Source organism: Festucalex cinctus, chromosome 2, assembly GCF_051991245.1.
Source record: "Festucalex cinctus isolate MCC-2025b chromosome 2, RoL_Fcin_1.0, whole genome shotgun sequence".
Taxonomy (NCBI): Eukaryota; Metazoa; Chordata; class Actinopteri; order Syngnathiformes; family Syngnathidae; genus Festucalex; species Festucalex cinctus.
In genome coordinates this window covers 8510690-8533970 of record NC_135412.1, presented here as the reverse complement: position 1 = coordinate 8533970, position 23281 = coordinate 8510690, and the positions used below count along the sequence as shown (strand labels likewise).

The 23281-nt window shown below is 40.8% G+C and overlaps 1 protein-coding gene across 1 annotated transcript in view; it reads left to right on the top strand.

The window, feature by feature from the left end:
* Window positions 1–235: 235 nt before the first annotated feature.
* The window catches only part of LOC144013589 (adenylate cyclase type 6-like), a 44390-nt gene continuing 21344 nt past the window's right edge, over window positions 236–23281 (top strand). The window contains exons 1-3 of the mRNA XM_077512654.1: window positions 236–461; window positions 5706–5954; window positions 6047–6974. Coding sequence (XP_077368780.1) covers window positions 5935–5954; window positions 6047–6974 — 948 coding nt within the window. The 5' untranslated portion in view covers window positions 236–461; window positions 5706–5934. The remainder of the gene's footprint in view (window positions 462–5705; window positions 5955–6046; window positions 6975–23281) is intronic.

Here is a 23281-nt window from a genome sequence, read left to right as displayed (position 1 = left end):
TTATTTAATACATGTTTAGTTATTTCGTCACATTAATTATAATAATGATAACACACGCAAAAAAAAAAAGAAAAAAAAAAAGAAGAAGAAGGCGGGAAACATATTTTTCAGAACAGTCACCCCCTCCCCGATGAAGTACGCCTGTATTGTCTGACGATAGCGTACTGTAGTCGAACACCACACTAAAGTTTTATTTTAAAAGCAACACCCGGAAGTGTGATATCGTATCTCCTGTATTGCCTCCCTCGTCTTGACAGCGGTGCTGGGAGCCCGAGAGGGTCAGGGGGGAGGAGATGCAAGGGAGTGGAGCAAGACGATTACAGGAGGAGAAACACAGTGTGACCAATTCAGCGGCACCATCCGTGGACAGCTCGCCCCGCCAATGCTCCTCCACCCTTGGACGCTCCCTGCGACTTCTTCGCCGAATCGGCTTGTCCGCTGCGGTCGCCGAGATGATTACGGTGAGTCCGCGCCTTGCTCTCGAGCGAGTTGCCGCTTGCAACACAGAATGACAGAGCGACATGTGTATTATATGTCAAACACACACATAAACACACGTATGGAGGCACATATACGTCCCCGAAGCTGTTGCATAGAACCGCCTGGCGACTCTCCGTCAAAGTGGAGTGAATGACATAGCTGGAGGCCGCCATTCTGCTGCTTGCTTGTTGGCAAATGAGACGCGGCGGGTGCATGTTTTCCCACTCTGGCGCTAATAACAACATATTTCGGGATCTGCGTTGGACCTTCGGGCCGCGCCGTTGCCGCGTTTCTTGTTGTCGCTCGTCATAGACGCGCGGCTGCAGATGTAATATGAATAAAAGTCCCAAAAACCCCTGACTGGACGCTGCTTCTCGTGCAGTTTGTAACAAATTGCAATCGCCGAATGATGCTGAGGAATGTGCAGCGGCAATTGCATGTGTCGCTGTCAATAAACGATTGCGAAGATGCTGGTGCGCTCGAATCGAAAAAAAGGCTAAATGGCTGCGAGCGGCGTGTCTGTGTCGGTCCACTGGCCCGCTGGACGAATGGTCCCCGCTATGGTTGTCACATAGGCCACGCTGTTATGTAACAAGAAGCCTACGCGGTTTGAATGCGGTCCCGCACACACGGCCTGTGCGTGGCCTTTTCCCTCTCCTCCATTTACATCACATTGTATTTGACTTGAACGCGGCAGTACAGAATGTGACTAATTTCCCCGCAGATCGCTTGATTATTTGGAACATCTGGACCGCAGCTAAAGATGCGCAGCCTGGCTCGGGCATCACGTCGAAAATAGAGCAAGCCGAATGACTTTGTTTGGCGTGTTTGTGTGTGTATGTGTAGGGGGTTAGGGAGTTAGCGCCAATATAGCGGCAGTCCGGTTAAAAAAAAAAAAAAAGAGGCCCCTGTAGGAATAGTCAGCCTCACGCCCTCCCTTATCCCGAACCCGCCCACCTCCCTCCCTTCCAAGCGAGCTCCACGCTCGTAGAGACCACCGCGACGCGAGTGGGTCCACGCCGGTCGAGGCCGGTCGACCTTGTGCAGGGGAGAGGAGGGACGACGCCGGAGAAGGTGGAAGGGAGGAGGGATGTCTCCTTGAATCTGGTCGATGGTGGAGGAGGAGGAGGAGGAGGAGGAGAGCCTGGACGTGCAAGAGAAGGCTCAGGCAGGCAAGATGTAACGAGGAAATGCTATTTTTTGCTTCATCAACACAGCATGCTCCACAGTTCAAAATGCAGGTCTGCGGGCCTCAGATGTTTTAAATGGCAGTGCAAACTCACCGTAGAAATAGTGTGAAGTGTGTGGGGTTTTCATGAGTGACACTAGTTTTGCAGCATTTGAATCGCAGGTGTAAGGTGTGCAACCTCGCAAGTGTCACAAAAATGCTGTGTCATCACATGCGCTTTAAAAGCAAAAACAAACATTTAAGGTGAGATCCAGATGGCTGAAATAAATCCATAAAAATAAAGTATATTGAGAACAGTATAATAGTATACAATATTAGATCTGTTAATAATATGAAATTGAGAAAATGTTGACATAGGAGGCGGTTTCGGCCCAACAGCAGCAACATATAAAAGATCCACTCCTCAGCTACATAGGTGTTAAAGCAAACAAAAAATAACTACGTACTGTGGAAGTTTTCTCCATGCAAACGGCTGCATTGCATACAAATGAAAGATGGCACAAAACTGATGAACAGTAAACCAATATTATGTGCAAGAACTTTGAATTTTGTGTGTTTTCAAAATCAACTCACATAAAGATATTATTATTATTATTATTATTATTATTATTATTAGTATGCTAATTTTGTCCTACATTTCATTCAAAATCCCAAATAAATATAATATTATTTTTGGCATTAGCATTGAGGTACTTTATGCTGGTTTAACACTACAGGAAACCGTTATTCTCCTCCATTATGTTTTTGTTGTTGTTGTTGTTGTTGTTAGCGTGTCTTGCTGCGCCTGATGCATATGAATCTTAGTGATGGGAAAATTAAGCTTCATGAACCACTTGCCATATTTTTTTTTATTACTCCTCTCAGATGGTGATCTTGGTTAAGGGATAAATAAACTGGCAAAGCACACCCACTTTCTTGAAAGAAAGACAGTCGGTTTGGAAAGGCGGTATGAATCAGCTGGAATAAACTCCATCTTCCTCATCATAACGCTGAATGGGATAAGCAGCGATGACCCTGGATGCAACCAATAACAGTGTAAAACACTTAAGTTTCAAATGTGATTTCGTCTGATAGGGTCGATTTTAAATTACATCACGTTTTCCTCATTAATATGCATCAGTCGGACAAAATAACAGAGTAGGACACACTCGTACACATCAGTTTGGAAGAGAACGACGTCCCAGCCGTAAAATTTTAACATGATCAACAAACGCGCTTTGGAACAGCTTAAACGGTGGGTGAAAAGAAAGCAGTTTTTGTAGAAAGGTAAGATTTATTGTAGCCTATGATCATTGCTGGGATTCCGGTGTCTCTAGATGACTGCTAGCTCGTGTTGGTCGCTAATTTTCAGGAAAATGAAACACATTAAGTCACGATTTTCATTTGAAGATTTTAAACCTACCTTTGGGCTGCTACTTCTGTCTAGTTACTTTTGTTAAAGTGGCGGGGTGACACAGTTGACCGCTCACATCACTGATCAACTAGCATGTTGTTGTAGGCAAAGGGTTCTATAGCGCTGATACTTTATATTAATTTTCACATCTAAGCAACAGTGGCCTCCGTAGGTAAACTCGAGGTATTTTTGGTGCATTTACACCATGATGTATAGAAGCTAGCACGTTGTAGCAGGCAGCTAGCAAGGCTAATGCTAAGAAAGCAGAGGATAAACATACCTACAGTCAGCTCATATTGGGTTTGGATTTTCAGCTGCTGGCCCCAAAATGTAGAGAGCACATATACGTGTCTTCGGTGACGTTTTTTCGCGTAAATCACTGCCGTTTAATTGTACATACTTGAACCCAGCGTAGACATTCCCCTTCATTCAATCCCGGTCACAAACACATAGCGGCAGACACTGAAAGAGCAGAGGTTTGTTGTAACCATAACACATCTGTTAAGTATATTTCTGGTGAAATAGCGAGTCAGTTTACAAGTTTTGCCTCGTACGACTATACTCCCTCAGTCGCGTGACTGTGTTTCTGGTCCAAAAATGAACTGGCCACGCCCAAGCAACTGCCCTATTCATCAAAATTGTCTGCCGAACACCATCTTAATGTGTTGGTTTGTTTGCCTGGACTATAGACAGGCTAGTCACCACTCCACGTAAATGTGCAGTCAGACTGGTTTGCTGAATCACCAATAATATTGGTCACTGAGACACTATAAACACGACTCTCAGTATTAACATACAAGACGTTTTTGCGATTTTAAGGATGTGCTGCAGGGCCCTCATTTCCAGCCTCGCCATGGGGAATATTATCTACTATTGCGATATTCATCTTGACAGAGTCCTGTTGTCCAGTGGCATTTATCTGTATTTATTACTCCTTCTTTATCATCAGTTGTAATAATAAAATGCAAGTGCAAAGTACAATAGTTCTCTCAAAATGCATTACCAAAAAGGAGTGTCTTGTGCAAGGGATCACAATGTGTTGGTTCATGTCAGGTATACCGAACAAATCATTTGTTTTGTGTGACCCCAATTGTTTTTCTCCCTAATCTGTGTTTAAATGGAATATAAAATCCACGACCAAGACTATTTTAATACATTTAAAACAATGCTAAATTCTATTGCCAGAATGAAGTAAAAGGAAGACTAAAATCTCATTATCATCATAGTCTACAATTTAACTGTATGTCTCTCCTAATCTCCAACCATCCATTGGCTTGTCCTCAAAAGGATTTGACGTTAAAACCGCCAACCCACCAAATGCGGGTGAATTTGGAAGGGTGACGAGAGTACGCTCACTAGCCACTTTGGTGGGTTTATTACCAGAGGTGGGCATTTCTTTCTCTCTGTTGGCCCGTCGTTGACGGAATCCCATATTTTATTTTATTCCAATCCAATGTCACTTTTCAGACACATTTATAAGGACCTCTACAATGTTGTCTACACATGTTGGTTCTCTGATAGACAACAACGTGCGGGACATCAATTTTAACACAGACATAATGACCGATGACGTTAGTCCAGTGACTATGCTCAGCTTGACGGTGTAATGGATGAATGAGCACTGCAACTTTAAAAAGTTGTCAGGTTCACACACAGCAACGACAATCTGGGAGGCTCTCAAAACCATTTTTCGGCAGTGGAATATAAACAAGAATATGGTACACGTCTTGAGGAATAATGCGCATATAATAGGATTTGGGCTCTGAATTAATGTGGAACTCACTAGGCTAGGCTATTAGCATTAGCTTCAGCTACCAATAAGCGAGGTTGTGCTGAGCTTAAGAAGCACATGTGATTTTTTTCGAGTGCTTTGGTTAGTGAAGCACTTTCAGGACTTATCGTAAATGACACTTTTGTAAAAATTTGGGAATTTTTTTAAGACCAAGTACTTTCTGGTCTTTGGACCCCTTTTGTTCAGCCTGTATATGCTGCACTTGCTTTAAATTCTTCAGAACGCCAGTGTTGGTGCTCATGGCTATGCGGATGATATATCTTATCAATGTCCTCAAATGATGAGATGTGTCAGTGTCACTGTCTAAAGCAAATTAACAACTGGGATGAACCGAAATTTCCGTCAATTAAACCAAAACAAAATTGAGAATTTTTTTTCTGGCAATAAATTAAAGAGGATTGCTGTTAATCAACATTTGGCGTCACTGTCAAAAACAAAGACCAGGTCCGAAAAGTTTTACCGGACATGTACCGGTAGGTGAAATTGCTGTTCTGTTTTCTGTCTATGCACATTTTTTCTCTTTTGTTTGTTTTCACATGTGGTGTATATTATTTGTATTTTCGGAATAAAAAAAAAACAACCAACCAAGCAACCAAACTTGCAGTGCTGATGGATTCAGACCTGATTTTTAAAAGTCCTATCAAATCAATCACACAGCCTAATAAAGACCATGCAAACTCCACACCAGAGCGCCTGAACTGAGATTTGAACCTAGATCCTCAGGGAGAAGTGCTAACCACAAGTCCACGGGGTTACACATGCCTGATCTTCTCATCTCCAAAATGGATGTTTCTCAACTTCAACATCTGAGTAACTCTTGCTCTGTATTTATATTTAAATTTCTCCTTTAGACCGAGAGAAAACAGTGGAGATAGGCCTGACAGCAGAGATCGGTCCTCTCACGAACCTTGGTGCTTTGATCACGTCCCTGGCACAGACATCTGGAGCTTTGTAGCACACATTTTGACCCCATCCAGTCACTCTCAGTGTGCGGCCCTGCAGTGTGGCTCCGAGAACCCACTCAAACCTTCTAAACTTTGTATAAATGAGTGAGCCGGCTGTGAGGGAAAGGGCGGGGACATGTACCAGAACCCCAACAGGTAAGATGACCAAAAAAATAAATAAAAATCCAGCATGATCTTGAATTGTACAAATTTGTCTTTGATCTATTTGTGTCACTTTGTTCACACAGAATGTCCTGGTTCAGTGGTTTCTTAGTCGCAAGAGTGGATGACCGTAAGACTGCGTGGGGGGAGCGCAATGGCAAGAAGTCCAAACGGAGGGGAGGCTCATCTCTCTGCAACCCACGTTACATGAGCTGTCTGCGGGATCCAGATGCGATGGAGCATCCCTCCATCCCCCCCATCCACCAGCACCATCGTGGAGGGATGGCGGGGGCCATGGCAGGCGGGAGCAGCTTTGGCGCCCGTTGCGGATGGCAGGAGGACCACTACGGAAAAAGGGGCGGGCCCCATCGGGAAGGGGTGGGGCTGAAGTCGGTGGACTTGGACTTTGAGGACGGGGAGCTGAAGGGCAGGAAAGGCGGGTGTAACGGAGGAGGCGGCGACATGGGAGACGACAGCGGCAACGTGGTGACGGCTGCCGACTGTTGGCTCAGGGTGGTGCGGGTATTCCAATCGAAAAAGTTCCAGTCCCGCAAACTGGAACGCCTATACCAGCGATACTTCTTCAGGCTCAACCAGAGCTCTTTGACCATGCTGATGGGCGTCCTGGTGATTGTGTGCGGCATCATGCTGACCTTCCACTGTGTCCACGCTCCCCCTCACGTGGCCTATTCGTCCGCCTTGTCGGTGGCAATGGCGCTTTTCATGGCTCTTATGGTGGTGTGCAACCGCAATGGCTTCCATCAGGACTACATGTGGATGGTCAGTTACCTGGTCATCGGCGTCTTGGTGTCAGTCCAAGTCTTTGGTGTGCTCATGGTGGCACCCCGGAGTGCTTCAGAGGGCATCTGGTGGTCTGTGTTTTTCATTTACATCATCTACACCCTCTTGCCTGTGAGGATGAGGGCGGCGGTGCTTAGCGGAGCTGTCCTGTCCATCATACACGTGATCACCACCTGGCAGATCAACCAGGAGGACAAATTCCTTTGGAAACAGGTAAGAAAGCTTGACATCTGACTGGTTTCGCTGCTTGCTTTGCTCATCGTGCTTGGCGAATGGGAAACAGGACAGAAAATAACTTGACAGTTGGAGATTTGGAAAGCTTTTCAGTTCGTACCATTGTTCTTAAAGACCAGAGCAAGGTTTTGGAGTGGAAAAGTTTGGAGCACACTACTGGAGTGACAAAGAAGGGAGGGCAAGCATGGAGGATAGTCAAATTGCAATAGTCTAATATTGTCTCAGCAACACATTTCATGTCATCCTGCCATAACAAACAGAAACATTACAGGCGATTTCAGATAAGGGATTCATTCCATTTTTCATTTATTGATTGATTTAATTCTTGAAAAAAAATGAAAGTGAGCAGAAAGAAGTCACATTTAAGGGATGAGCAGGGCAATCAATCAAGTGCTTAAATGATTGTTAAGAAGTCTGTCGATTGTGTGGATGATTGCTGACTCGTTGCATTTTGAAGCAATTGTGGCTAAATGAAGTGTACTACTTGGATGTAAACAGCAGAGGCGCAGTTGTTGAGTTTCTCATTGTTTTCTCAATACAACTGGCATCAAACTAGGATGTTCATAACATTCATTTTGAGATTGAGATTGGTGGCAATTAGAATAATTGATCTTTTTCACGCAATAGATCCGGGCATGTTGCCAAATGGCAAATGCTCATCCCAATTAATAACAATTATAAGTTACACCTTTATATCGTCTACCAAATTACTGTGCAAATGATATTCTTCTTTGATTCTCCTAAGCAGTTGATGCAAATGACTGCCATCATAATTTTCAACCGTTTGAGTATAAGTTAAATGAACAAAACTTGCTACCATAACTGCGCTCTTCCAAAATATTTTGCACGACAGTTTGAAAACATTGATTATTATTTATTTTTTTCAGCAGCAGCATTAAGGAGGTCATATTTACTAGGGGTGGTAAAAAAAAAATCGTTTTTTTTTTTTTTTTTTTTTTTTAAAGAGCTCAGAATTGTTCATTCGGTAGTCTTACCGATTCAACGTCTTATCATCATTGCCTCTTTTTTTGTGTGTGTGTGTGTGAATCGATTTTTAAACTTCCATTTTTAATGGAAAAATATTCAACAAAACGTCTGACTTCGGGTTAGGATTCACACCTTGAGCATGGAAGAATGTTATATGAACGGAACATTAAGCCTTAATATTTAATTTTAATGCTGTTCAAACATGAAACAGATTACAACCTCTATAAGACTGAAATTTCAGATAAATAAATAATACATTTTCATATAAATCTTACACTCTACAAGCTTACTGATTAGTATTTTCTAAATTTGAATGAAAAAAAATCGCAACAATCGACTTATAAATTCGTATCGGGATTAATCGGTATCGAATCGAATCGTGACCTGTGAATCGTGATACGAATCGAATCGTCAGGTACTAGGCAATTCACACCCCTAATATTTACTAAACTCAAAAGCTATTTAAGGCAAAAACATCGTAACGGTCAAGTTCCATTTACATTTTAAAACTCATTCACTGCCAGTCATTATAGAAATTTTTTACATTTCCAATACTCACGTGATATTCCATTCAATAATTATATATAAACCGAATCTACCAAATAACAGAATAGACTCCCTACTTTTTGTCCCGTCCCGTTCTTTTATAATTGACAGCAGAAAAATGTAGGTTTGCCAAAATACAGCCATTTCTCCCATGGACTCTGAAACTGTGTTTATTTCCTATAAAATGGGGCTATGATGTCATCTACCGGTGGTTGGGCATCAGTAAAGTTGTTTCCAAGTTTGATATTTACAGTGGAGCATGCTCAGATTCGCCCCCATTTAGCACCGCTCTAAAAAATACAATTGACAAGTATACTTGTCAAAGGCAGTGAATGAGTTAATATGGGACCACTTATTTGATAGCAGTTTCACAATTCTTGTACTTGAACTCAAGAGTTTTTGGATCGTTTCTGCTTGAATTTCTTTGCAGGATGTCACAATCAGCTCCTAGAGCTGCTGCTTGGACTGGGTAATATTATAGATGTTATAAATGTTCTCAACAGGGTTTAGGTCTGGAGAGGATGGGAGCCAGCACCCCAGTGCAAACTGTAGACAGGTCCCAAACCATTGTTAATGCAGAGGGTTGTGTCAGGAAGGGCATCTGGCCTAAAACTATGTCAAACAATTATGAGCATTCATTCTAATAATTCCATATTGGCTCTAGTTAACAACGACCTCCATCGGCGCAGTTAAAAAAAAAAAGCTTGCTGTGCTAATCTGGAGCTGCTTAATGCAGGTTTACCCCCATATTATATTAAAAGAAGCGATCGCCGTTTTCGGATCGGTGGATCGACACACAAACGAATCTTTGTAATCCAAATATGGGGATAATTTCCATTCTTGGATCGCTTTTTTAACGAGTCTGTTTCTTTTTTTTAATCTTTTGTTTTCATGGAAAGCAAATTTTCTCACAAAGCAATGCATGTAATCATCAGTGAGTTAAACATTGCCGGGAAGTCCATGGTTGCTAAGAACGCCATTAAATATGGATGTGCACAAGAAAACAGTGTTTGTGGTATATTTTTTTTGATGTTGCTTTTGAAACAAACCCCTTGATCTTTTAAAAGGCTCACACTCGGCTATTTACTTAAAAACCTTACTTTAAAAACGTCAATTTTGAAGTTTCACTTTCACAGAACATGACATATATAAGTCCATTTCAAATGTCATCTCAGTACTGTATGATGGGCTAATATTAGGCGAGCAGACATTGTGGTAAAATGTCTCCCATGTTTGTCACCACGTCACATCCACCGACTGACATGCAGTGTGCGGCTCAGTTCGGACAGTGTGTTGTTTGTGCGTCACGCCAAGGACCTGGGGGCTCGCTGAAGGTCAGCGGGACGACTCAAGTGAGGCTGCCTCGGCTGGACGGCTCCGCGCTTGCCAGAGCGCGCGTTGTATGACAGTGGGCGAGTACGATGATATTAAAGAGGGTCACTCAGGTCTCTGTGTCGTCTCACAAGGGACGCTTTGTGCATTTCCCCATGGTGGTGAGGATGAGAGCAGTGGGGGATGGAGGGTGGTTACTAGGGGTGTTAAAAAAAATCTATTCGGCAATATATCGCGATATTAAAGCACACAATTCTCGAATCGATTCAATAGGCAGCCGAATCGATTTTTTAACATCCATTTTTGATGAAAAAATATTCAACAAAACGTCTAACTTTCACACCTTAAGCATGGAAGAATGTTATATTAATGGAACATTAAGCCTTAATATTTTATTTCAATGCTGTTCTAATATGAAAAAAGGTTACAACCTGTTTGTTAAATGCAGTGGCTCACAGTTATAAAACTGAAGTTTGAGATCAATAAATAATAAATTTTCATACAAATCTTACAGTGTACATGTACAAGTTTACTGAATGGTATTTTCTAAATTTGAGTAAAAAAAAAATCGCAACCATCGACTTGTAAATTCATATCGGGATTAATCGGTATTGAATCGAATCGTGACCTATGAATCGTGATACGGATCGTATCGTCAGGTACTAGGCAATTCACACCCCTAGTGGTTACAGTATGGTGACCACTCACATTCAGACCCAACGATCTGTCTTATATAGCTAAAAATACATTCATATCAGACTCAACTGTGATGTTTTGCAGCCATTAAATGAAGGAAAGCCATATGAAGCAACACATTCATGGGAACTCTGTAATTCGAGTACGCAGTATACGACAGTGCAATCCATCACCCGTTTCGACAATGTTTGCCTTCGTTAAGAGAATGAATGCTGTGAGATAACTGCAGCTCAGCCATGCCGTGTGTTTTCCTAAGGTCGCCTGTGTACTATGAGGCACCATTTTACAGTGTCATTAATCACGGCTTCTCACTCGTGTGTATTTCCTCTTTCTCCACTCACTTATTAACCCCACCGGGTTTCTGGCAGTGGTGATGGCTCCAGATCCTCGTTTTTCATTTTGGCTCGCTGCAGATTAAAACAAAAAGGTATCTGCGAAGGAAAGCCTTGATTGTGGTTCACAGGGTAGTTATGTAGATGCAAATTTCATCATGTAACAACAACAAATGTAATGAAGCAAATGGAAAAAGCATTGTATTAATTCATAATGGAAATATGAGGATCAAATCTCGAACCGTTAAGAGGCACGTGCGTTTCTTTTCACTTGATTGTTTTCTATTTATGGCCTATAAGTGTTTTTCATATGAATATTTATTGCAGTTATAACTTTACTTCCTCTTTAGTGTAGATCAGTGATAGACTACGAAACCTTCAGACTTACAAATTTGGGGAGAAACACAACTCGAAGAAGCAAACTGAGGTCTTCCTGGATTTGTGTTTTGGTTGGGAGCTAGTGTATTGTAACAATAACAGTGGATGGACCCTCTGAAGCCCAATTCACATTGGTTGCGGAAAGGACGCGATGCGTTTCTCGTAGGGATTCCGCACGGCTTCCGTAAGGACTGCAATTCACACCGCGTGCGTTGCGTGTCCGGAAATCTGCTCCCGACAGGCCACAAGATCACGTGGGGTTCACGCTGGAGAGTTGAGTTCACGCAGTAACAACCGTGTAGAGTCCTGTTTGCAAACAATAGCCACACTTACCTGTTTTCACATCGATATGCTTTTTGGACATTATTTCTGGGACTTCTACCATGGCTGTTCTACCATGGGTAAGTACGTTTTATGATAAAATAGTCATGTTTAATTTATTCTGAGCTCATTTTTTTGTATTAAATGTCCGACTCAGGTCATGCTATGTAGCTAGCTAGCTTCCCTCCCAAAAAAAACGCAAATGGTTTAATTTTGAAATATACCGGATTTACCTTGATGCGAGACGCCCAACTTCCTGTCCGGCTCATGTAATTTCTTCTTCCGCATGCGGTGTCCGGAAAAAATAGAACGCTTGCGGAAACCTTCCGCATCGCCGCAGTCATTCCGCGCCGCAGACGCACCACAGCTGGTGTGAATTGACACGTAGACTTGATGTGTTCTATCCTTGCGGCGTCTGTGCGGCCGCCGTACGGAAAACGCACCGCGTCCGTTCCGCAGCCAGTGTGAATTGGGCTTGAGGCAGCGGCGTGTAAAGTTGGGGGCAGATGGGGAGGTGGCCCCGGAAAACAGCCTGAAAAGGTCCACAGATCAATAGATTGGGCATCTGAATACAAAATAGTTTAGTGTGGATTAATTTTCAACCAAAAAATATTCTTTGGACCATTCTCAACTCTCCTCAAAAGTTTCATCAACATCTATTAGACTTGTCTAATGAAATAGACATAAGGCATAATTGTGTGGCGTTAAACTTGGAATGATCACAGTGACAGTATGTCCTGAAATGTTGCTGAGTGTGAACTGGCTGTTAGAGAAAATGTGAGATGATTTTCAGAGTGATGATGATATGACATGGTTGGCTCTTGAAATGGAACTTCCTAGTTCCTGTAAACATAGTCAAAGCCATCTGCTGGTGAGCTGTAATGCTATCGGTACCGTGTGTATCTGTTTGCGTGTCTTTTTGTTTTATGCACCCAATACACCATTGCGGAGTTTGAACCACTTTGTTAAAAATGGGAAACCTTTCAAAACATGCATATAATCGACGAAACGTGCAACAGCTTGTATCTGTGATGTATCAAGTTCATCATTGTGCTAGTTTTTCGCATCCTCAGAATTCACAGCTGAAACAAATTAGCAGGAGTGGTGCAGTCCTCACACACCCAAACACACGCCTGCGCACGCACACAAACACACACACACACACACATACTTGAAAACATGGCTATTTATTTGTGTAGAGAAATGATTTAAATTTTGGATTCATGATGAGAATTTTGAGTATTTGGTTGTCCTGAATCAGCAAAACAGAATGAAGATGGAGAGTGGTGTAAGTGATGTGAAAATTGCGATACACCAACGGTCTCAAACTCATGGCCGGGGGACAAGTTGTGGCCCGCAGGATGATATTTTGTGGCCCCTCTATTTGACATCAAAGTTTAAATGTTTGCCCCTGCGCTTTTTTTTTTTTCTGCTGTGTCATTGCCATTGTCGTTTCTTTTTCTTTTTAATTACTTGTGGACTAACATAGCTCAGGCTCATGACAACGTTCGACGAAATGTAAATCTGAAGTGACACCAAAGGGAAGGAAGAGATATCCTGTCACCTAGTTCCACTTGTGTCTTTTTCAAAAACTACCTTGAAGTGAATATAGGGTCATCCTGACTTCTCTTTAAGGCACAGAGGAAGTTGCAATACTCAAGAAATCAAACGTCATTATCCAACTACACATGCTGGACCGCGTCACCAAAGTTATTGAAATTCTGACCAACCGAAACGTTAATGCTCTGAACTGTTTTTAGTGAAGATTGATAACATTGCATTAGTTGTACGTATTTTGAATACTTGATGCGGCCCCCACATAAGTTGAGTTTGAGACTGCTACGCTACACAATAATTAAAAAGACGCCAACAAGGACAGTGCTCAAAATGAATACTTCAGGTACGTTTTGGACCGAGAATTATGGTGAGGAAAACACGACTCAAGTTGACGTGGCGACGACTTGAGTTGATGTGGAGACAACTTGGCTAGGAGGTGAGAAACTTGAGCAGACGTAGAGAAACTTGAGCACTAGCTTAGCTTAGTTTAGCTTAGCTTAGCTTAGCTTAGCTTAGCTTAGCTTAGCTTAGCTTAGCTTAGCTTAGCTTAGCTTAGCACACCTCAACTGGACAAGACAAGACAATGCTCCCACGACGCAAGAACAAACTCCACTCACTAAATAAATACAACACTAACGAGACACTAACAAGACACACCTGGAAAGCACAGCAGGCGGATGGCACTAATTAGCAACACATACGGGGGAGGGGAGACACACACACACACACACACCCCCACACACACAGACACAGGTGGACGAGGTTAACTATGACGAGACTAGGGGAGACAAAACCAGACAAAAGACAACAGAAACACCAAAAACTAAACAAAAACCAACCCCCCAAAACCGAAAATGACACATGGTTGATTAGTTGAAATCGACTGGATTATCATCACTTTAGCATTGACAACAAAAAATCTTTAACTACTACTAGATATTGTTAAAAGCGGAGAAATACATAAATACACCTGTTTCTCTGTGTACACACACATAATGACTGCAAAAAGATACATTCTGCCTTTCCCAGGATTGGTAAGTTGTAGTCTTGTATTCAATCAAAAACTTATTTTTTTTTTTTTTTTTTTTTTTATTATGTAGAATTAATGTGCAGGAAGACTATTAGATTTTTGTTCTCCACCTACATGTTGGATGTTGGATGTTTTTCCAATTTAACTTAATAACATCATTGTCATTACCAAACAAAAACAGTACAATCGTATCGGGGGTCTCTCTTACCTCTACATGTCACGGTCCTGCAAAGTATTACATGTGTTTGCAGCAAAATCGAAGGGATTTCAAATTTTAAATGCGCAAATACAAAACATGGTTGCATAAAACTCCCCGCAAGGTTTTTTGCATCGTTTTAAAAATCTACAGGGCTTTAAATCACAAAACTTTGCTCTGCATTACTTAATCCCATCATCTTTTCACATCCCGACAAATGCGAGTGGTACTGAAATGTTCCCGTATGCATTATGCATCAAGATGGAAGACTTAAATCCCAGCGGCGCAAGTGTCAATCTGTGATCACCTGTGCAAAGCTAAAGATATACAATAAGGTGCCATGCACGAAGGAAGGCAGGAGGACTCCACGAATCCGACATTCTCCCTACGCAGTTCCTCCACAGGCTCCTTAATAAATAATTAGTGTGATTAACGTGGCAGCAGCATTTGAAGTAGCTCACAACTATGATGGTTGACCGATGCGAGACACATCACAGCTTGTCTTGACTCCTAGAGGTGAAAGTGTAGAGAACATAAGCAGTCTCCACTAAACGGGATGTGTGAACTGTATCTTTGAAGTTACACAGTTTTATAATCGACTGCCTTTACACGGACACAGACACATAAACCATGTACCAGGGATGAGCGAGTATGGTATCGGGCCGATATCAGGCCTTAAGGTTCAAGGTAACGGTATTCGCGACGGTGGCCGTTTTATAGTCAGGAACTAGAAATTAGAAATAATAAGAAGATAAAATTGCCATTAACTTCATGCAATTTTAAGGAAAAATGCTAAATCAGGATATGTAGGTCTTTAAAATTTAAAACGTTCTCACTTTTTAGGGGACATTTGATGTATCAAAATTGCTGATATCGGTATGGGTGACTACTCAAGTGGTGAGTACTCGTACTGGTATCACTCTGAAATAAAGTGGTATTGAATGTCCCTAGTTTTTTGATTGAAAATTTGAGTCTTTTTTATTTGAAATTTAGAAATTTGAAAATTGATTTGATTTTGATTTGAAATTTTGATTTGATAAAAAATGTGACAATTTTGATTAATCATGATTCACTGAATGAAAAAGCCTTTTATCCACATTTTTTTTGCCCACCAAATTTGAAGAGTACCTTTTAATATATATATATATATATATATATATATATATATATATATATATATATATATATATATATATATATATATATATATATATATATATATATACTGTGTTAATTCTTTCTACAGTTATTGTTATGAGGACGTCTTCAACATTTTTTGATCCACTGTACATGCTCATCCTCCTCTTTTTCTAATCAGTTAATAACTTACATAATTCAAAATTTAAAAAACAAATGACCCCAATATATTGTGATATGAACAAATATTCTGAATGTCACACGCAAACATGTATTAAATGCTCTACTTTAACGCATATAGTTAGGTATAGAAACCTGCACTGCCTTGAACGTAACCATCTGCTGTCAAGCTAAATGATCATAAAGGTCAAAAGTAAAAGTGTGATTAATCGATTAACCTGCATTAATACAGGATTAATGTGATACTTTTTGTGATTGAGTTAAACGCTTTAACTTTGACAGCCCTACTACACACGCATACACGCAAACACACTACATACCACGGCTGCTAGTCACTAAGCCAATAAGAAGGCTGGAAATGAAGTACCAGTTCAACATCACTTCTGAGAATGATGGGGAATAAACAGCATTGCTAAGTGTCTCCCTCTGTGCCTGTGCTCAGTTGGTCCAGTGGTTGCCATGGAAACAGGTATGACTCAAGCCGCCGAGGCCCAGTTCATTCTACTGGTGTACAGTTAGGTAATTGTAACTTCAAACCCCCCAGCCAAAAAACAAAACAAAACAAAAACAATGATTAAAATATATTTTCAAACCGTATTATTATTACGTTTCACTTTAAATAGAGGACATGGACGTGTGACTGAGAGCTCCGAGCTTGTCCGCTGCGTTGCCACCCCCGCTGCTGTCGTAATGAGGCGGTCCATAATTAAACATGGGTCATATGAGTGGGGGTGGTCAGGAGTCATGAAAGAGAGGACACCGGATGTGGTCTGGTTAGTTGGCACTTATCTTTCATAGGGTGTCTTTTAGCCTCCAAAATAGAACCGTTTTCTTAACTTGAAATGATGTTTTCAGAAGCTTCTTTTTTCCTCGTGATTCCTTACATCGATGACACCAAATTGAGACTTGTTGTTTATATGACCCCATCATCCTTGGTATGCTGGATATGTCATCAAACGTAATTATGTTGCGCGTTAAGTATTTCAATTCTGAAACCTGATGCCAGCACAGTGGAGTACACATCACAAGTGATTGGATAGTACAGAAGATTCAATTAGGGTATGTCAAAAGGCTTTTAGGTGCTCGATTTCAACCCTTTCCCCGTATATTTTACTGTTCTTTAAATGAAAGCACAACGGCAAGTCCAGTGACAGAACACTTCAGTAGTCACACTCTCTCCACAGAAATCACACCTGCATGATTGCCAAGTGAAATGTGTGGTGAGGAGTTTGACACCGCCAGGACCCCCCAGCATGTTCCTGCTCAAATATACAGACGCATAGCTGAGGAAGACAGATTCGCATATGAAAAGGAACAAATTTTGTTAACTTGATTAGTACAGTGAAAGGAACGGTTTCTATGATAAACGTTTATGTAGTACAGTACAGTGTAGAAGTCTTCAGCCACCTTTGTCAAAGTCTACTAATTAAATTCACTCTCAGATATTTTCACTGAAGCAACCCTCTTTGCTTACTGGATTTTGACTGATTTTGTTGCAAGGCCCACAAAAACAGGGAACCTACCAAAAGAAAGATTAGTCTCTTTTTTTCATCAGGAAAAAAAAAAAAAAAGTATATTTCTATCTGTTTCCGTTTTGCAGAAATTGGAATTAGATTATAGCTAAGTTTCATTAATATTCCCAAGTCTTTTTAAAACAGTGTGGAAAAGAGCCTTTTGCGACTTGGCCCTGGTTGATTTCTTATACTCTGCTGCCACCTGCTGGCCGTTTTTGTAATAACTACCATTGCTTCAATCATTCTCTTCAGTTCAGAGGCTACATCAAAGCCTTCGATAATCTAGCATTAAAAAACAAAACAAAACCCCCGTCTTTGGGAGCATGGTAATAGAACGTATTTATACGTTTTATTTTAGTTAATGTTTTTTTAAATGTTTTCATGATTTTCTTTAGTTATGTGACAGTTTGGCCTTGGCAGAGGCTCTCTGTGCTCTTCTGAGTTATATTGTCATTAGTATGGGTGTTAAAAAAAAATCGATTCGGCAATATATCGCGATACTACAGCACGCAATTCTCGAATCGATTCAATAGGCAGCCGAATCGATTTTTTAACATCCATTTTGATGAAAAAATATTCAACAAAACGTCTTAACTTTCACACCTTCAGCATGGAAGAATGTTATATTAATGGAACTTTAAGCCTTACTATTTTATTTCAATGCTGTTCTAACATGAAAAAGGTTACAACCTGTTTGTTAAGATACAGTGGATCACATAACACTGAAGTTTGAGATCAATAAATAATAAACTTTCATACAAATCTTACAGTGTACATGTACAAGTTTACTGAATGGTATTTTCTAAATTGAGTAAAAAAAATCGTAACAATCGACTTGTAAATTCATATCCGGATTAATCGGTATCCAATCGAATCGTGACCTATGAATCGTGATACGGATCGAATCGTCAGGTACGAGGCAATTCACACCCCTAGTCATTAGTGTTGTTCCGTTACCATTTTTTGTCCCCCGATACCGATTCCGATACCCAGCTTTGCAGTATCGGCCGATACCATACCGATACCTAAGGTTTTTTTTTCTCAACATGAAAAAGCTGTCCTGCCATTGGTTCAGAGCATTCAAGGGCCAATAGGATACCTTAGATCGGCATGCAGTGAGCATGTCACATATCAGTGAATGTCGTGCACGAGCAAGACACAAGATGCTGCATCCAAAATCCTCTATTAGCGTTAGAATTGATGATATCGGCATGTTACTTGTGAGTACTCACCGATACCGATACCACTGTCTTAATGCAGTATCGGCGCCTCTGCCGATACCAATATCGGTATCGGAACAACACTAATTGTCATTATAAATGCTCATTGCTACATTGCTGAAAATGCAAGTCTAACTATGGCCCAAGACTTTTGTTTGGAAAATAAGAGAGCACGAGTGCAGTACTTATGTCGCAATCTTTTTGTGGACGGGGATATTATGGTAAACCATTGTTAATTATTGCATGCTTTATGATAAAAGAAAAATTCTGTATATTTTCACAGCCCCCGTATGTGCGTGTCATGATGAGTCTGCAGTCATACTCTGTGTGTTAAGTGAAAGATTGCCGTTTCACGTGTGTGTTTCAAGAGTGACGACAGCGAAAACCAGCAAGCGGACGCACCCTTTGAAAAAAGTGAAAATGTGATTTCTCTTTGATGATGTAATGTTAATGGTTGAACAAAAAAAAAAAAAAAAGTGATTATTTTAGGGGTACAGTACAAGTTTTGGGCATGACGCCAGCAACATGTAGGAAACACTGCGTCTGTAATGTCGGTGATTTAATCAACAATGCCATTGAGCAGATAGAATTAAGACATCCCAGCTAATCACAAAATGTACTTAAAATGCAAAACAGCCAATCTGATATCGGTGGAAAGTCTAATTTCTCTGTCCAGTGGTCCACAGGTATAAAAAAAATGATGATTCATGAAATACTAATGTGCTCCAAACTCTTTGCGGCTGAAGCATGCGCTGAGCGCCTGTAGCTGCAGAGTCAGTGTGAAGGCGGGGCTTGACTCGTTATCGAGTGCGGTTCTGGTCATTTGTGATAAGGCCGGTGAGCGCCGTGTGTAGACACGAGGCCGGGGCTGAGTACACAAACCCAGCAGATGCTTGGCACGGCGCGCGCACTCGCTCACAAAGGCTCATGTGACATTGGGCACAAGTGTGCGTGGGAGGAGGCGGGGAATCCAATAAATGAAATGAAAGGATATTGAATTAAGTAACCTCTCAAGCAAAGATAAGGTGCAACCTGCTCAACCCCGGATCTGACACAGATGTCCGAAAGAGTCGCAAGTCTGGCCCACAAATATCGTATCAGCCACAATTCTGTTCTCTTAACACTTTTTTTTACGCATCAGCATGAAATATATTTCCTAACAGTCTGTGAGAGTTTCCAGCTGAAATCAAGCAGTGCTGAACTCATTCCGGTTTCAGCCTGTTTGCAGCACTGTGCTGCTCTAAATTATATTGAAGTCCAGCAACATTACCCAATGCAGATTTTCTACCACAATGGTACTACCTTCACTTCAGCGTGCACACATTTATTTATTTTTTAATGTGAAATGTTGGGCTTCTTTTGAGGAGCTTACAAATTAAACTGAATTCACTATAAAAAAAAAAAAAAACAACAACAACATGATTGGCACTTCATAGAGTCATCACATCATATTTTTCTCCTTGTAGTTCCATGCAGTCACATACAGAGAATCAATTCCTATAATTGTGCCCGTTGCTGCGGCATTTGTAATGCTAAGGTGGCTTTGACTACGCCTACACTGAGGTCATTTAAACACTTTACTCACCAACCTCGCTCATGGTCGACAGTGTGAATACATGCTGAAAGTATTTAAATATGACCATGAATTTTCCAATTATTATGCATTGCAGATGAAGGGCTGGCCTGATGCTGTTTATAAAACGTTGCGAGTTCACTAAAGTTTAGCATACGCTACAGAATTTGATTTAACAAGGACACAACTTTAATCGCTTTAGGTACTCACACTATATCAGTGCTTCTCAATTATTGTCTGTCATGCCCCCCGGTAAGAAGAAAACAACTTGCAAAACAAAAATGTATAAAATAATTTGTGCTGATTTTTTTTTTGCTGTGCGCAAAACGCGCATGCTGAGTGCAAAGAAAACCCCTACAACATCTAGCGAATGCTCCCTGCGCACACTCTGCCAATAATGTGAGCGCCACTGCCCCCTAATGTAGTGGAGGTGCAATTGCACTTTATTCTAGGACAGTAAAAAAAATAAAAAATAAAAAAATAAAAAAATAAAAAAGCATCTTCCTAGAGGTCAAACGTGCCCCCCTTATGGAGTCTCTGGGGGGCCCCGCCCCACTATTTGAGAAGCACTGCACTATATTGACATGGTGGAGACTTGACTCTTCAAACTGTGTTCTTATTATAACGGCGTCTATACTACTGTAGCACACGCTTCATTTCAGCCACCCGTGGACTTGAAATGCTAATGCAAGTTGCTTTAAAATGTTGTGATCCGTGTCGATATCTGTGGAAAAACAAAATAAAATAAAGTCAGCAGAAAATAGATGCAGACGAAAGTTGGGTGATGAATCAATTGTGACTTTATTAATCAGGAGACTTTTTTTTTTTTTTTTTTTTTTAGTTTTCAGTTATCAAACTGCTAGCAAGAATTAAATGTAGCTTCTCTTTACCCCCCAATGAGTTTCTGACCAAAGCCATGCCCCTCATTAGACGTGCACTGTTAGAACGGAAACAAGTTGTTCTTCGCTACGTCTGCTACATTGCTAGCATGACTTATTCATGATGGAGTGTTCAGTTACTACCCTTTGTTTTGTCTTTGGAGCTGTCTAATTTCTTTCGAGGCTGAAACCGAGGTTGCTAGGTGTCCTGCAAGGCTGCAGCGAGTACACGGCAAATGATTGACAAGACCCCTTGGTCATCCTTCTGTCTCTGCAGTCGTTGATAGGGTATACTTGTCAAGGCGCCTTTTGAAATAATAATTAAAGTGAAGTTAGAGGCATAACATGGGGTCAGAGATGGAAGATTATTTGAATAATATTCTATTGTCATATACAGACAGTGTTAACATACAGTATATGACAATATAATAATTTTCTTTTGAAAACTGAAAACTCCACTTTTCTGTTGACTTAAAAAAAAAATGCAGATAGTGATTTGAATTCCTTCCGAGAAACAGACATGTATGAAAGTAGCAGAGACATAGTACCCATTTATACGTTGCAAAAGCGCGGATATATCATCGTGTTGGAAAGTTTTGAGTTGACCCATGCGCTTCCAAGCCGCAGATATGTTGACAAGCTTGCCCTGCCTCACCTGTGCATTCTACTTAAGGAAAGGCTGTGATAGAACTTATGCTGCATTCGAGAAAGGTCGAAAGTCGGATTTATCCCAATTGGCTTTTCCCAGTTACGACCTGAAAGCGTTCGTGGCAAAAGTAAACCACCAAAATGGCAGATAGTGATACATTGTTTTTTATTTTGGTCCTCAAAACACATTTTGACCTCCAGCAAACTTGCCTTGTCGCAATTTTGCTTCATTTATTGTTTGTATCTTATTTGGTAAGCATTTCATACAGTTCTGTAGTTCACTGTATAGTTTTATGCAGGGAGATAGCGGCATACTGTCACGTACGTTGTGTTATGTGTTATGTCGTATAGTTATGAGTGAAGAAAGATTTCTTGTTTTACACCATTCAAGGTACGCGTTTCCATAGTGACATCCTATCGAAGTCGGTGGGTGAAGTCGGGGGTACTTTTTTCCCGACTTTGCAAGTGGGATTTCTGAGTTCAAGGGGACTTCCTGGTTTGAAGTTGGAAAAATCCGACTTCTCACTTTCCTCGAATGCAGCATTACTTTCAATCCATGGACTTGTACCACTAAGTATTGATTTATTAAAGATTGTGTATACTAATGGCGGCATATGGATACCTTGTTTTTTGTTTGATACTTTTTCGATAGAAGTGCACAAAAAGTGTACAAATTTTCGTTCTCAAAATGAACTCCTTATTTTGCTTGTCAGCAAAAACTGATTTTTGTAGTTTGCTGAATTATATGTTATTTCAAGTTAACTGCACAGATTATTTTCTCGGGTTAATTATTAAGTGGTACGGCAGGTGTGTTTAAAACCATTCTCCGTAGACACTTTTTGTTGGTTGGTGTTACCTTTTGGAGTCACTTTGGCTGCTGTCTGTCCAGCAAGTGTTATTGTAGGATACTAGGGGTGTTGAAAAAAAATCGATTCGGCAATATATCGCAATATTACAGCACGCAATTCTCGATTCGATTCAATAGGTGGCTGAATCGATTTTTAAACATTAATTTTTGATGGAAAAATATTCAACAAAATGTCTTAGTGTTAGGGTTTAAACCTTAAGCATGGAAGATGACTTGACTTGACTTGAAGTTTCAGATAAATAAATACTACATTTCCATACAAATCTCACAGTGTACATGTACAAGTTTACTGATTAGTATTTTCTGAGTAAAAAAAAATCGCAACAATTGACTTGTAATTTCGTATCGGGATTAATTGCTATCGAATCGAATCATGACCTATGAATCGTGATGCGAATCGAATCGTGAGGTACTAGGCAATTCACACCCCTATAGGATACAAAACAGGAATAACTTTGTCATATTGCTTGTGTTTACTTTAGGACAGTAAAATGGCTGTCATCAAGTTTCAGTCCCTTGTATTCAGTGCATGATTCCAATCAGAAGGTATCAAAACAAAAAACAAAAACAAAAAAACAAAAAACTGAATTTTGTCACTTCAACCATGCAGTTTAAATCCAGCCTAAAGTCGATCCCCACAAAAACTAAGTTGAAAATGATATTGGCAACTAAATAAAGGGGAACACAAACTTCTCATGTCCACGTTCCTCATTATTCCACTAATAACCGGTTGGCTATAACATCAGGGAATCAGTCAGAACATTTATAAGCATACAAGTATGTTCCCACCGTGGAATGTTGCCCTAATGAGCCTATACAAGTCATCACTGCCCCTTTCTCCTTGGTTGGTCCCTGTGCTGCACCGGCCCTGAACCCAGGTGGGGGTGCTGCAG